This window comes from Phyllosticta capitalensis, assembly GCF_038381095.1.
Source record: "Phyllosticta capitalensis strain CBS 128856 chromosome Unknown BKA78scaffold_4, whole genome shotgun sequence".
Taxonomy (NCBI): Eukaryota; Fungi; Ascomycota; class Dothideomycetes; order Botryosphaeriales; family Phyllostictaceae; genus Phyllosticta; species Phyllosticta capitalensis.
The window spans coordinates 1,197,935-1,212,880 of NW_027117442.1; the positions used below are offsets into that span (position 1 = coordinate 1,197,935).

Below are 14,946 nucleotides of genomic sequence, written 5' to 3' on the forward strand. Positions count from 1 at the left end.
AAATACTCGTCTGCCTCGCTCTTTTCCAACATCATCTCGATCCTTTGATTCTGCCGGTACCGTACTACGCGCGCCTGGACCTGATCGCAAGCTGGAATGCGGCGCAACCTGACCTAACCACGGCACTGGTGAGCTCTTTTCGCGCCCCTCCACCTCCATCCTCTTTCTCCTTTATGCTCTTGCGCCCGCCTGCAAGGCTCCCGGTCTCTCTCGATCCATCCGGCCCGGCTCCCTCGTCCTTGACGTCGCCTTTTACTATGATGCTGTTGGCCCAAGACCTCGGGGTTTAGCAACCTAACCCCCGGTTCTGCTGCTTCTGACCAACGAGAGCTGCCGACACGGGCACGACCACTCGACCAAGCACTACCACACGTCCACAACCCGCTGACGCCAGTCTTTACCACCTTGCACAGCAGTAATCCCCGATCGAGAGCGAATGGAGTGCCAAACAAACTCCTCTTTCAAATACATCCTCAACTTCCTCCCCTCGTCCTCGTTCCGTGTCTGCCTCCGTTGATATATTCCTCTGAACAACTATTCCGGACCCTCCTGTCACCTCTTGGAGTCTACTCTTAATTCCACCCTCTCCTCCCTGGTCGCGACTATCCATCATGAAGTTTGGGCACAATCTGCCCCGCAATCAGGTTCCCGAATGGGCTTCTGCCTACATTGACTACAAGGGCTTGAAGAAGCTCATAAAGGCTGCTGGAGAGACTGCCAGAAACAAAGGACGCGAGCCCGATCTTGCAGGTAAGCCGCCGAGCGCGCTGGAGAAACTCTTGAAAAAGCATTTTTGCTCAGCTTTTTCCAGAATTCTTCTATTCCCTTGACCGAAACCTCGAAGATGTCGACGGATTCTACAACAAAAAGTATGCCGAATCAGCAAGGCGCCTGAAGCTGTTGCACGACCGATATGACCGGGCCTCGCTTTTTCCCGACGGTATCGACCGCGACGAACTTGAAGACCTTGTGAGCGCTTTGCTCGAACTCCGCGGACAATTACGAAAGCTACAGTGGTACGGCGAAGTCAACAGGAGGGGGTTTGTCAAGATCACCAAGAAGTTGGACAAAAAGTTTCCTGCGACACACAACCAACAACGCTACCTTGCGTCCAAGGTCGACCCTAGGCCTTTTGCAACAAATTACAAGTTGCAACAGGATCTCAAGGCCATCAATGACTGGCTTTCTGGACTTGGAGAGACCAAGGTGTACGATGATGCTAGCTCGGTCCATTCCACCAGCTCTTTGAAGCGCGTGTCTTCTAGGACTATGCTGAACCTCTCTTCCACTTTTCTGGACACCGTGGATCAAGCAATTCGCAGTGACGACGGTTCAAAATTGGAAGAACTTTTGCACGACTCCAGCGTCGGAGATGATCAATCGAGCTCCGGCTACCAAAAGCTGTTGCTGAACCTCCTGCAGCGTTCGATTACGTACAAGTCAAAGCAGTGCATTGTGGCCACTCTGTCCCATATCAACTCCTTAGAGGACGAGGATGATTTGAACAAGCGCAACTGCATCCATCGTCTTGTAATTGCGATTGGCCGATCCAAGGCGAACGAGGCGCAGAACGGGAGCCCCAAGCAGGCCTCAGGCAGCCTTTTGCAGAATCCATGGGAAACCAATGGATCCACCTTTATCTCTCCGGCAGAGTCGCCCGTACACATGCCTCCCGCCAGTAAGATTACCGAGTCGCAGTCTAATGTCTTGCTTGGAGCAGACGACGAATCAGTTGGTCTGCTGTCTTTCCTGCTAGACAGCCTTAAGCCGCATCAGCGCTCGTCACTTTTGGCCCGCGATTCGTTTGGCCGCTTGCCTCTGCATTACGCTGCTCAGCATGGGTTCGTCATCATTTGCCGAATCGTCATTCAGCATATGCAACAGTGGGGTCAGTTCAACGTATCTGAGGGCATTGATTCGCCCGCATGGCAAGACTCGGAAGGCTACGCTCCCCTACACCTCAGTGTCATTGGAGGGCATCCACTCACCACCAAGCTGCTTCTGGATTCCGAGAACTGGCACATGTCGCCCGATGAGAAGATTTCGAGGAGGAAATCAGTCTCAAAATCCGGTGCTGTCCTTGCTCTGGCTACAAAATCCAACTTTGTCCAGATTGTAAAGCTTCTGGTCGAAGCCGACATCAACATCAACTATCAGGATCAACAGGGCGAGACGGCTCTCCACGTCGCAGCTCGATTTGGTCACACTGAGTGTGCCAAGGCGCTGATCGATGGCTCTGCCGACCAAAAGGCGGATCTCAACGTTCCAGAGAAAGCGTTTGCCTGGACGCCGCTCTTTATTGCTTGCGTCGACGGACATCTGCCGGTGGCTCAGCTGTTGATTGAAGCTGGAGCTGAGCTTGAGAAGCCCGATCTTTCGGGCTGGACGGCCAAGGAACATGCTGCGTTGAGAGGTCACTTGGACATTGCGAACGCTCTTGCAGCTGTGACGCCACCTCCTGCCTCTTCCAAGCAGCCTGACCCTACCGTCCGCCCTGAATCTCCTCCAAACTCATCCATTGAAGAAAGGCGGTCGAATGGCGCTTCGAAAGAGCGCATTTCAGAGCCAGTCAAGACGTTTGGTCACCGTTATCTGAAGGACCAGACCCTCTTGCTTGTCAGTCTTGGTAGCATGGACATGAGGAAAAACATTGAGCCGGTCAAGCTTGACGATATCCCCATTACTGAGGCCCATGCCACCCAACTGGACACAGCGCTGTCTGTCGTCGTGTCGGCTCATGGTGCAGCTGGAGAGCCCACCGTTATTGACCTTCCTGTCCAAGAGAACATTAGCACTGACCCCATCACATTCAACACCAAGGACGTGACGAAGGTCAAGCTGTTGTTTGACATTGTACCCACTTACGCCGGTTCGAAAGAGCGCGTAGTGGGCCGCGCTGTGGCTTTGCTATCTAGCATCAAGCCTAACGTTGGATCTAACAGGATGACCCTCAAGGGCGACGTCAGCGTACCGATTGTTGCCGCCAATACGCTTGATGTCATTGGCTCGGTCAACTTCAACTTCCTCATCATCACACCTTTCTCTCATCCAAACCTGTCGATCACGGAGAATCATACTTACTGGAAGAGTATGGCATCGACTTCGACCATGGTCATTGGACACAGAGGTGATTCGATCTTTGGGCCCCTTCTCCTCCCCTGTCTTTTCCTAACTTTCGTGAAGGTTTGGGCAAGAACATGGCCAATCGCAAGTCGCTGCAGCTTGGCGAGAACACCCTCCAGGTATGGCTCTTTGGACTCGATGTACATGAGCAGGGCTAATGTAGAAATAGTCCTTTATTGCTGCTGCCAACTTGGGAGCTTCTTATGTCGAGGTACGTCTCCTTTTGGACATCTCCGGTTCTATGCTAACTATCTGTAGTTCGGTACGAGAATACACTGCCACCTGCTGAGACTTTACTGACCTTTTTAGACGTGCAACTGACCAAAGATCACGTTCCCGTCATCTACCATGACTTCCTCGTTAGCGAGACTGGTATTGATGCGCCAGTGCATACCCTCACCCTGGAGCAGTTCCTCCACGTCAACGAGCAGTCTCGGGCTGCCCAGACCTCGCAAAGTAGACCATCTTCCCCGACAGAAAAGGATGACGGCAAGGGAGCTGCTCGCGCCAGGGTCAAACGAGCTCGCTCCTACTCTGTGGGAGTTAACAACGAGGACATTTCTGCCTTGAATGAGCGGATGAAGCACACGCGTGACTTTAAGATGAATGGCTACAAGGGCAACAGCCGAGGAAACTTTATCCAAGCGCCATTTACAACTCTCGAGGAGATGTTCAAGAAGCTTCCTGAGTCTATTGGATTCAACATTGAGATGAGTCAGTACAATCTTGACCGTCACCAAGAACATTACTGATCAAAGCAGAATACCCAATGTTGCACGAATCCGAAGAGCACGAAATGGACACGTACGGTGTTGAGCTCAACTCCTTTGTCGATACAGTCTTGGAAAAGGTGTACGACCTTGGTATCAACCGGAACATCATCTTCTCCTCCTTTCATCCCGACATCTGTCTCCTGCTGTCCTTCAAGCAGCCCTCCATCCCCATCCTCTTCCTTACAGACGCCGGCACCTGTCCTGTTGGTGACATCAGGGCCAGCAGTCTGCAAGAGTCCATCAGATTTGCTTCGCGATGGAACCTCCTTGGTGTTGTCTCCGCGGCCGAGCCGTTGGTCATGTGCCCTCGCCTTGTCAAGGTAGTCAAGGAGTCCGGATTGGTCTGCGTCAGTTACGGAACGCTGAACAATGACCCTATCAATGTCCAGGTAAGCATTCCAACCTCACCCTCTGTCACCTTGTACTAATATCTCGAACCACAGCTCCAAGTCAAGGAAGGAATCGACGCCGTCATTGTCGACTCCGTCCTAGCCATTCGAAAGGGTCTCACCGCTGCCGAGGAGAAGCACAGTGAGGAAACCAATGGCAACGGCGTCTCCGAGTCCAACGGGCACGCGGCTCCCAAGGAATTGGAGCAAGTCGCTGAAGATGTGACAAACTCGGCCACGTACTCACACAACGGCAGCACGGCGCCGATGAAAGCCGCGGCAGTTCTTTCGTCGTGATCTATCGCTCATCTTTGGAAGAAGACAGACGTCCGGCGTTCATAGGTGCATCTCATACTCCGCATCGGGCCCATTTCAACAAGTGGTCCAGATGCCTTTGAGTCTTTTCGCAAGATATATACATAGTCGGTGGTGACGGGAGCTCTCACCTCTCCACGCAAATACCCTTTTGGTTTGGTGGATTTGCTTGACCTTGACACGTCTTGTTATCTCGTTTTTTCTCCCTTTTCCGGCATTGGGTGTATGGCAAGAGTTGGGAGGCTGGATGAGATGCTCCGATTCGCTTCCGCATCAATCAAACACCAACTGCGCTCACACAATCGCTGCTTTGCGTTGTGTGTTGCAACGACAGTCACGGTCGTGGCGTGGTGGTCTTTTTGAATACAATGCAAGACTCGACTTGCCACCGGCGTGGCCGGCGCACGTCGATTCGAAGAACACACATATCGTCCATGATTGAGCAAGCGTGCTTTGGGCAATTTCTCCGTGGGCGTTGCCCATCTATGACCCCATGTTCGTGCGCCCCAAAGGCTGCTGGTTCTCGCTATCGTACAACCAGTATGAATGAATGATGCCATTTTGATCGCCAATGAATGCAGCCTTCCCTCTATCCAAAAATCCTTCTCTCAAAGACCCTTGAACCTCGAACGACCGTTGCCCCTCCGTTTACCTCTATGCATCCTTCTCCAAGACATCCGCCTCCATCTTCCTCTCCCTCCTGCGGCCCCACCAGCCCCTCCCCGAATCAACCATGGCCTTGCTCGCACTCCTGACAAACATCTTGCCCTCGAGGGTGCCGCTGACAAAGCTAAAGGCGACGAGGGCGACGATGCTGACGGCCAAGACGACGGCAAAGGCGACCCAAAACTCGCGCGGGGTGAAGACGACGCCGTCGAACTGGCAGCTGAAGTAGGCGGCCATGAGGCTGACGGGCATGAAGAGGAGCGTGGCCTTGGCCAGCAGCAGCGTGACCCGCGTCAGCCGCTCCACGCTCAGCGACTCCTTGATGGCGATGAGGTTGAAGTTCATCATCACCAGCGACTCCTTTTGCGACAGGCACGACTCGATCTCCGCCAGCGCGTACAGCCGCGTGCGGTACTGCAGGCGCTTGAAGCGCGCGCGCGCCGCCGAGCTCAGCGCCACGCCCAGCAGCGACGCGTCGTTGGGGATGAGCGGGGGCGGGTTTGCGTTGCTCTGGCGCGTCGTCGCGCTGCGGGCGCTGAAGTGGCTCTGGCTGAGATCGCCCATGGCGTCCTCGTCGCCGTAGACGATGGGGTAGGCGGGCGTGGTGGCCGCCTGGGCGAGGACGCGCGAGTTCTTGAGGCTGGCCAGCGTCGTCTCCTGCTTCTCGAGCACGCGGTCGATGATGACGTCGTACGACTGGTACATGTTCTTGAGCACCAGCAGCTGCCGCCCGATGTGGTGCAGCCGGTTGATGTGGCCCAGCTCCGCCTTGTGCATCATGGCCTCGCGCAGCTCGTTGAGCGCCGCCGCGTACTTGTGCTCGCGCCGCGCCACCAGGCTGTACGTCGTGAAGAAGTCGTCGAAGAGGACGTAGAAGAGGAGCCCTGGCGCGTCCGACGGCCGGTGCGCCGTCTCTTCTTCCGAGTCGCCCACCCGCCGCCGGATGGGCAGCATTGCTATGGCCGGGTCGTGCGAAGATTCGTGCGCTTTGGACAGGTTGCGCAGGACGTTGAGCAGGTTGCGCCGGATTGAGAGGAGCCCCCGTTGGTCGGCCAGGTCGAGCATGCCGTTGCTGTACGGGTACGGGTCTTCTTGGATGCTGATGACGGTCTTGTCCTCGCAGATGAGGAGCCAGCTCCACACGCGCTTGCCGTCGGGTAGGTCCTCGTTACGCTCTCTGCTGTCTTTACTGCTGATCGAGACGCTGCCGGTGCTGGACACATTGTGGAGCGAGTTGTATCCGATGCAGAGGTAGCGACGCCCCTCGTCCCACGACGACCAATGCCATACTTCGTCGATTAGCTTGTAGTGACTTAGTTCGCGCGCGTCTTGCTCTGGCAGAAATTCGAGTTCCATGCTATGCCCGTTCTTGTCGGGCTGGTGCCATCCATTCATGTCGGCTTGGTTCCCCGTCGAGTTTGGCCGCGGCCTGTGGAAGTAGTGATTGCCCCTTTTGAGGATATTAGAACTGTGCTTGGAGGATGGCTTCTTAGTGCTGGTTCCAAGCGGCTCCGACTTCATGATGCCGTAGAGCCGGGGAGAAAAGTCATAGTGTTTCGCAAGTGCCTGGCTTGATGTGAGTTGTTTGCCATGGCCCTGGAAGGGAGAGGCTTACCCCTATCAATTCCTTTTGCTTGTAGGGAAGCCAGATGTTTCTATAGCCAGTGTCAGTATCAGTACACCCCAATTTATTGCAATACTTACATCCATCTTGTATTTAGCTCCGCGGGTCGCTGTAAGGAGTCAGCTACATCCACATTGAATCAAACGGGGAACAATTGGAAAAGATGAAAATTCATGGGGAAACATCATGAGATGAATAGGTGGGGAGACTACCTCAGCGTCAAGAAGCGCCTTGAGCCCGCCGGCGCTTAAATCAAACCCGCCCCAGGCTTCGTCCTCACCAAAGTCGATGACAAAATTGCGGCTGGAGACTTTGCTAGCACGGTTATGAAAGTCGAGAAAGACGTGGCGGTCGTCGAGATTTTGAATCTTTTCGAGAAGCTCGTTGTTCCCAAGGCTGCGATAGAAATCAGGAAGATGGGCGTCTTCAGCCGGGTCCAGGGTTTGCTGGTCGTTTACAGACATTTTGCTGATGAGTGAGAGGGTTGAAGGAATGAAGCAGACAGATATATCTTGAAAGAAAAATGGAATACGTCTATGATTTGTCGACGTTAAACTTGGGCCATGATTCAACCTTGTGATGGGGTGGAAGGAGCTGGTGGACGCGGAGTTCCAGGCATGCGGGTTGGTCACGCTTGAGCTTACCGGGGTCACACGAGACGCTACGCCCTATGCGCAACCCACAAACACCAACCACCGACCGTTACCTTGATTTGACATTTTTCCGCTCCGATCAGCCTTCCACTTACCTCATCCCTGAGACAAGCTCGACTTTTAAACTTGTGGAAAGACGGCCAAGGATTCACTTGACCAAAACGTGCTCGGAATCATTTGCTGGTCTCACCGCCTCCATCCCGGACCCTTGCAAAGGCGCAAATATAATGGCAGAGGCACCGCGAGGCTACCGTATCTTTGCCCTTCCCCGCAACTGCTCTGATCCGTCCACATGGAAGGATCTTGTGGAGCGCCAGAAAAACTTCCGTCTCATGGCCTTGCAAGTCTCGCCCGAGGCCTATGCGTCGACATACGAGCGAGAGATGCAGCTTGCGTGGGAAACTTGGGAGGACCGCCTCAAAGATACTCAAGCAACGACCTTTGTTGCAGTCGCCACGTTGGAATCCAAACATCCTGGAATGAGGAATCTGGACATGTCCGCCATCCTCGCTGGCGACTGGCTGGGGCATCTTGTGCTCGTCGAGATTGAAGATGACCTGGACAACTCAACGTCCACAGTCTCGCCTTCCACGGAATCAAACGAGGACCGAGTTGACGATGTTGTGCCGGCAAGGCGGTTTCGTTTGAGCGGCATGTTTGTCAAACCAACGGCGCAAAGGCTGGGAGTTGGTCGGACACTCGTCGAACATGCCATCTGGACCATCAAATCTCAAATGGGAAGGGACATCCAATTCACGCTTGTTGTTGATGCGGACAACGATCCGGCTCGTGCACTCTACGAGAGAAGCGGCTTTCGTGTGGTCCGGGAAGAATGGTACGAATCAGATCGGGCGGAAATCTACGCGCCAAAGGAGCCTCTATGGAAGCTCGCCGCACACATGGAGTACCAGGCAAGGGCAGCTTCTGTGAATCGCAATTCATCCTGAGGTGGTGTTGGGGTTGGCCTTTGGAATGTCAGCATTCGGGTAGAGAGCGTGAGCGACACCGAAAGAGGGTAGCATAAAATGCAATTGTGATGGGTTTGTAAGAAAAGGCCGAGGGCGGTGCCCAAGCCAGAATGAAGAGGAAATGACAAGAGGAGACGACGAGCGAAGTTGAAGGTTTAAAGTGACCCAAAGTCTTGCTTCTTCTCAAAGTGCGCTAGTCCCAAAGTGGATTAGGTGGAGCTCGCTTCACGCACGGCGGGAGCCCTTGGAAAAAGCGGCGACCGCCGACGACTTCTACTTTTCAACTCACGACGGCTACGCCAAACCACACCGAAGGAATCAACAGGTTCTTAGGAAGACGGAATCAAAATGTCCAAGATCACCGTCGCCGGCGTGCGTGGCAACGTCAAGGAGCTTCTCCACTACTCCAACGAGGTGCGCCCAACTCCAAGCCAGGATTTTTCGACGCAGCGCTGACAGCCCGACAGGAGAAGAAGCGCAACTTTCTCGAGACCGTCGAGCTCCAGATCGGCCTCAAGAACTATGACCCCCAGCGTGACAAGCGTTTCTCCGGCACCGTCAAGCTGCCCCGTGTCCCTCGCCCCGGCATGGCTGTCTGCATTCTCGGTGACCAGCACGACATTGACCGTGCCAAGCACGGTGGTGTTGACGCCATGAGCGCCGAGTAAGGATCCTGGATACAAATTGGAAATGGAGGACAGCATGGCTGACACTTGAAAAGGGACTTGAAGAAGCTCAACAAGAACAAGAAGCTGATCAAGAAGCTCGCGCGCAAGTACGACGCTTTCATCGCCTCCGACACCCTGATCAAGCAGATTCCCCGTCTCTTGGGTCCTGGTCTCTCCAAGGGTAAGATTGATTCTGGTTCATAAGTGGCAAGGCATTGCTGACAATTGGAATAGCCGGCAAGTTCCCCACGCCCGTCTCCCACTCTGAGAGCTTGAGCGACAAGATCACCGAGGTCAAGTCCACCGTCAAGTTCCAGCTCAAGAAGGTTCTCTGCATGGGTGTCGCTGTCGGCAACGTCGGCATGACCGAGGACGAGCTCATTGGCAACATTATGCTTTCCATCAACTACCTCGTCTCTCTGCTGAAGAAGGGCTGGCAGAACGTTGGTAGCCTGACCATCAAGGCTACCATGTCTCCTCCCCGCCGCCTCTACTAAGGTCATCTTCGGCATGGGTGTGCTGTGCTCGTTTGGGCTCTCGGCCATCTTCGTAGCCATTCAGTTGGTTGCGAGGTTTTCATCATAAGATAGCAAATGAAGCAGCATTGCGCTCAGAATATTTTCTCGATTTGAGTGACCACATGATGTGATGACAAAAGCGCGTACGGCATTGGCAGCAGCTCGCGAAACGCGTCAATGGCCATGGCGCCGAACCGTATACAGTATTAGTTGAAGTTGGGTTCGTGTCAAAATAGCCCGTCGCAGACTGCAGACGCACGTCTGGCAGCTGTGGCAAGCAGCTTGACGCCGCCGCATACTTAGGGCGTGCGAAAATTTCGTAGGGAGGCAGAAAAACACGTCGCGATTACGCGAACCACGACAGCAAAAATCAACCAGGCTGCACAAACATTGATGCAGAGCCTTCAAGCAGTGCTTGGACACCTCATGGACTCTAATAGCCATGGCCTACGGTTGACAGTAAGCAGACTAGGAAATCGACATGCCCAAAAAACGCGGATGGCGTTCACAGTGGCATGTAGCGGCCATCCCACAGTCACGAACCATCGAGGAAATGGCAGCGCGGCTGGTAGGAAAGACGGACGCCTGGAGTTCGCTCAACGAGGCCGGGAACGGAAGAAAAGTCATTTAGGACGACTGACCCTCAGCAAGCCGCCGTAGCGGAGCCTCGATTAAGTGAAGTTAAACTTCACCCTCTGATGATGAAGAAGAAAAAGAAGAGGAGTTCAGAGGGAGGCCAGCGAAGTTTTGTAGAGGGCGACGTGGTCTGTGCGCCTAGCGCGCCGCAGGGGCCGCTTTGTTTTTCGGCCGGGCCCAAGTTCAACACACGGAAGGAACGAGGCAGGTCCACGACAAAACGGCAACCGCACCTTCTCATCGTTGCTTGATGATTCTCTGCCATCGTTAGTGCGACACTGTTATGGGGCTTCAAATTCGAGTCATCCAGGCACCGACTCAAAGTCGCCATCAACCAGGTGGCTCGGTGGTCAGCTTCTCGCGTGGACGCCCCCCTAATAAGCAGGGCAACATCGTGGCAAACATGACTCCTCTGCCCCGAATCTGACACTCAAAGGCTGAGTGTCCATGAGGCTGAGGGTGTGGCAAGTGTATTTGAGGAATCGGAAAAAAGACGAGTCGCCAAGCCAACTACATCGATCCCGTTGAAGTTCATGTAGAGTGACGTATTTCCCATGTAGAATGTTGCGAGGCTGATGTGATGCAGACAGTTTCCCTAATCAAGATGCAAGATCAGGGCATATTACGGGGGCTGCATGGTCGTTTGCAAAAGATGCAGAAAAATGACGACTGTGGTTGCAGAACGCAGAGGCGAGACTGCCGGGTCCATATACTTTTGGCGACATGCCCTTTGAGCTGAGCCATGTACTCTCTCGCTTCCTCTCCCACGTGCATGGTCAGCACTGTAAAGACAGCATGCAGTCAGCTGCAGCGCCGCTGTGGCGCTTCGCCCGACCTCTGTCGGACGAGATGACTCCTGGGTGAGTCGAATGTCTCGTTTTCAACGAGAAGATTTGAGAAATTGAGAATGGTGCAATCATGGCGCATATGAAGGCGCAGCGATGAATGTTGCTCACCGCGTGTGGTTGCCGACGATGAGGTGGACTGAGCGCACATGGGCCGCGCAACGGGATGATGTGTACACACGAGCAAAGGCAACCAAGAGAACTCTGAGATCTCGGTGCTCGCACTTACACGCAAGCCCATCTGATGACCATCGCATCGCATCCTCGGGTCGAAGGAGAAGACGTCTGCTGAAGATGAAGAGGAAGAAGGGGGCAGAATTCAACCCCCACAACCAAAGACCAACGAGCTTTGACGCTGTCGACCTAAAAATACCGAGTCTGGACAATGGCGGTGGGAAAAGGATGCAAATTTGAAAATGTCTGCACCAAATTCCCGAAGATCATCGCGGCCTGACTGCGGAGACGAATTCTACCATCTCTTGACAAGACTGCGGCGGCCGCCAAGACGTTCAGCTTTTGCTTGACCAAAATGTGTTTCAGGTTTATCGAAAGTCGTCACCCAGATGATGAGGCTGCTGCTGCATGACAACAGCCACCTCCACAGCCTCCTCACGTCTACCTCTTCTGTCGACCGCCTTTGACTGTCTTCTCTCCTTTGCTACTAGCAGCGGCGGCGGCGGAACGGAAGGATTCGGCACGCGCCAATGCGGAAACGGTGTGCTGGTGATGTTCGCCAATATTCTTGGGACAGAGATTCAGCCTGTTGGTTTGGAACGTGCTCCATGTCTTCCCTATCCTGCCGGAACCCATCCGAGCACGCGCGTTCCAAAACAGGCAGTGATGATGCACAGCCCCTGCTCTCCACCTCGACGCTCCTACCAACTCACCCTCCCTACGCGCAGACACTCTGCTGTCCGCAATTTGGTCCACCGCCTGGTATACACGTACTCTCCCTCCTAGGGCGCAGCATCCAGGGTGCAAGAGATGGAGCGATCAGTCTTGCAGAGTGTCAGGGGAAGATATGCCGGCATTGTTCCTCCAGAGCACTTGTAATGGTCGAAGTTGACGATATCAAAGTTTGACTGGAAACGGAGCTTGAAGGGTAGCTAAGCACATCATGGCAAGGCTGAAGCCGAATTAGGCAACCCGCCTTGGGATGATGCCGCCATGGCGCTTCTTTCTATTACTCGGACCACATCTTGTTTTCTCAAAGGTTTGTACCCATTTACCACTTTCGTCACCATGGTCCAATCGTTGCACGCCAAAGGATTGCTGCGGTGTTCCTTTCGTGGGGGCCGCTGGACGCACGCCACACCAAATGTCCACTGCGGCTCTACGTCTGCCTCCGCGCTGTCAAAGATCGTCATGTAAACTTGGGGTCCTTTTCGACAGATGCGGCTATTTTTACTCTGAAGAGTGTGGTTGCACACGTACAAAGCTGCGCCAGACATCACGTCTTTTGCCATGTCATCTCTTCCCTAAGACTACTCCACCATCCGCTTGGACCAATGCAGAGGCTTTAAGGCTACCCCTGTACTACTCATCTCATTTGTTAGTTCATTAGGTCCCCCAGTACCCCGGAAGTGTTCTTATTTCGGTTATGGCCCAGGAAACCACAACGTCTCCATCAACAAGCAGCGCCACATCATCTTCCACGACATCTTCCGCGACATCCTCCTCCGGCTCTTCGGCCTCCAGTACCCACATCATCATCATCGTTACCGCTGTTATATTCGGCACCCTCGCACTCATCCTCATGTCCGTTTTTGGATTCGTTCTCAAGAAGAGGGGTCTCCGCAGAACCAAGAGCAACGACTTTGAAAAGAATAGCCCGTATCAAAACACATCAGCCCACAAAAAGGCCATGTCGACCGCAAACCTTCCCTCATTTGCTTGGGAGCGAACAACCCAAGCACCAGCAGAACTCGCCATAGCCGCTCAAAACGAACAGTCCAAGAATCCGAGGGCTCGCAGGGTAACCGTATCGCAAGAGGTCAACACCAACCCGGCGCAGGGAAGCACCCAGAGCTTCACGCCACTTCTTAGGGACGTGGATGACAGCAACGTCACGACGACCGTCATGTCTGACCCACACCGGCGCGCCCAATCCGCAGGGGACAATCTCATAGCATACATAACCTACAACGACCCTGGTTTCACGTCAAACCACCAGCTCAGGTCTACTGGACTCGTCCCACTCCAGATCGAACGCCAACCCAGTCCACCCAGCCCCCTGGTCAGCAAGCACGGAAGTCTGCACAGCATCACCACCTCCTCGGGCACAGCCACCACTCCTTCCTCGGGACCCAACTCCAGCACAGATTCGAGACCAAGCACTCGTTCGGCGTCGACGTCGCAGAAAGTCATGACTTCATCGCTCCCTCCTCCGCTCCCTCCTTCCATCTGCATCCAGCCTCACACCCCGATCGTCGAAAGGAGTGACGAGCAACAAAACAAGAAGCCCGAGGACGGGGTGAAAGCGTATGAGCCGTTCAGAGGGTCGTCAGCAGCCCTCCCAACTCCGCCAATTACGCCCTCATTCTCTTCTCGCCCTTCTTCGTCTTGCTCCGTCAACACCACGGCAGCATCTCCTCCAACTCCACCGACGACGGGCAGCACCAACATGCACTCACTTTCGCACCTCCCGCCCTCGCTGCGCCCAGGGAACGCTGGCAACCGCTCCACGGTCGCCCTGCCCGTCCCTGCCGCAGTACACGACGGCAGCAACAGCACGGCATCAAAGAGACTATCCACGGCGAGCACCGTGTCCACGCGCCGCCGCACCCTCTCCAACCCCCTCCACATCCAACTCCACCTCAACCCGCTCCAGCAACTCGCGCCCGCCCCGGCAACAGCCAGCCACTCGCACCACCACAGCCGCAGCCGCAGCACCGGCCGCGACAGCACGGCCAGCAACGGGAGCGGCAACTCGTCCTCTTCCTCGTCATCCGCTTCCACCCCCTCGGTCAACAGCAACGGCAGCAGCAGCAGCAGCCAGCCCAACAAGAGCAAGCACGGCAAGCGCCTCAGCTCCTTCGACGCGCACCGTCTGTCCGAGCAAGAGGCCGCTCGCGAGTGGGCGCAGGCGCGTGCGCGCTCCCGCTCGGCGTCGCGCAGCTCGGTCGTGCCTTCGGGCGTGGAGCGGTACTACGCTGGCGGCAGCAACGCGAGCGTAACCGACTTGCCGGCAACGACAGAAGCGGAGACGACGGCCAATGGCAGCAGTGCCGCCACGGACAAGAAGGAGAACCAGAGCGAGGCAGACAAGCAGCAGCAGCAGGACCCGAGCAGACTGAGCGCCGAAGGGCACGGACAGGGCGAGAGGAAGACGCGTCGGCGCACCATCAGCGGCGACTGGCTCCGGCGTGGGAGGGATAGGGGTGCGGGCGCGAGCATTGGTGCCTTGATTGGCACGGCGTTGTGTTGAGTGCATTGGTAGGAAAGTGGGACAGAGGAGGTTGAAAAATTTGATTGATATGTTTGCATCTACGTAGCATTTAGCATTGGCGTTTGAAGGATTTGTTTGGGGTTTTGTTCTTGTTGGGCTTTTCTTGAGCATGGCAACCACCGACTTGCATTGGATTTCCGAAAGATTTGCATGGCTAGAGAAGAAAAAGAAGATTGTTTCAATACCCAAGACTTCGACGAGCCTACCTGTCTTGAGAATTTGAAACCAACTCGATGGCATTCAAATCTAGGAGGATGGATGCGCCGCCTTTCCATTGTGGCCTTTTCTTGCGCCGCCTACCATCAATCGTGACTGGTGGT

At 54.8% G+C, this 14,946-nt stretch overlaps 5 protein-coding genes across 5 annotated transcripts; 4 read left to right on the forward strand and 1 right to left on the reverse strand.

The window, feature by feature from the left end:
• Positions 1-611: 611 nt before the first annotated feature.
• BKA78DRAFT_249416 (glycerophosphocholine phosphodiesterase Gde1) lies at positions 612-4,582 on the forward strand (the record flags this gene model as incomplete). Its single annotated transcript, XM_066884469.1, has 7 exons — positions 612-750; positions 812-3,127; positions 3,184-3,242; positions 3,293-3,338; positions 3,433-3,837; positions 3,885-4,285; positions 4,340-4,582. The coding sequence occupies 7 exons, from the start codon at positions 612-614 to the stop codon at positions 4,580-4,582; spliced, it is 3,609 nt and encodes a 1,202-aa protein (XP_066745361.1).
• Positions 4,583-5,254: 672 nt separating this feature from the next.
• BKA78DRAFT_294601 (uncharacterized protein) lies at positions 5,255-7,354 on the reverse strand (the record flags this gene model as incomplete). The annotated part of the gene is made up of 4 exons (XM_066886375.1): positions 5,255-6,832; positions 6,882-6,921; positions 6,971-6,999; positions 7,103-7,354. 4 exons carry the CDS (start codon positions 7,352-7,354, stop codon positions 5,255-5,257), a joined length of 1,899 nt encoding a protein of 632 aa, XP_066745362.1.
• A 203-nt stretch (positions 7,355-7,557) lies between these two features.
• On the forward strand, positions 7,558-8,588 carry BKA78DRAFT_311392 (uncharacterized protein; the record flags this gene model as incomplete). The annotated part of the gene is made up of 1 exon (XM_066888210.1): positions 7,558-8,588. The coding sequence occupies one exon, from the start codon at positions 7,561-7,563 to the stop codon at positions 8,488-8,490; it is 930 nt and encodes a 309-aa protein (XP_066745363.1). The 3' UTR covers positions 8,491-8,588.
• A 165-nt stretch (positions 8,589-8,753) lies between these two features.
• On the forward strand, positions 8,754-9,795 carry BKA78DRAFT_311395 (60S ribosomal protein uL1). The gene is made up of 4 exons (XM_066888211.1): positions 8,754-8,925; positions 8,979-9,175; positions 9,233-9,360; positions 9,414-9,795. Exons 1-4 carry the CDS (start codon positions 8,860-8,862, stop codon positions 9,674-9,676), a joined length of 654 nt encoding a protein of 217 aa, XP_066745364.1. The 5' UTR covers positions 8,754-8,859; the 3' UTR covers positions 9,677-9,795.
• A 2,868-nt stretch (positions 9,796-12,663) lies between these two features.
• Positions 12,664-14,634, forward strand: BKA78DRAFT_115990 (uncharacterized protein). Its single transcript, XM_066882347.1, has one exon. The coding sequence runs from the start codon at positions 12,779-12,781 to the stop codon at positions 14,603-14,605; it is 1,827 nt and encodes a 608-aa protein (XP_066745365.1). The 5' UTR covers positions 12,664-12,778; the 3' UTR covers positions 14,606-14,634.
• Positions 14,635-14,946: the final 312 nt, after the last annotated feature.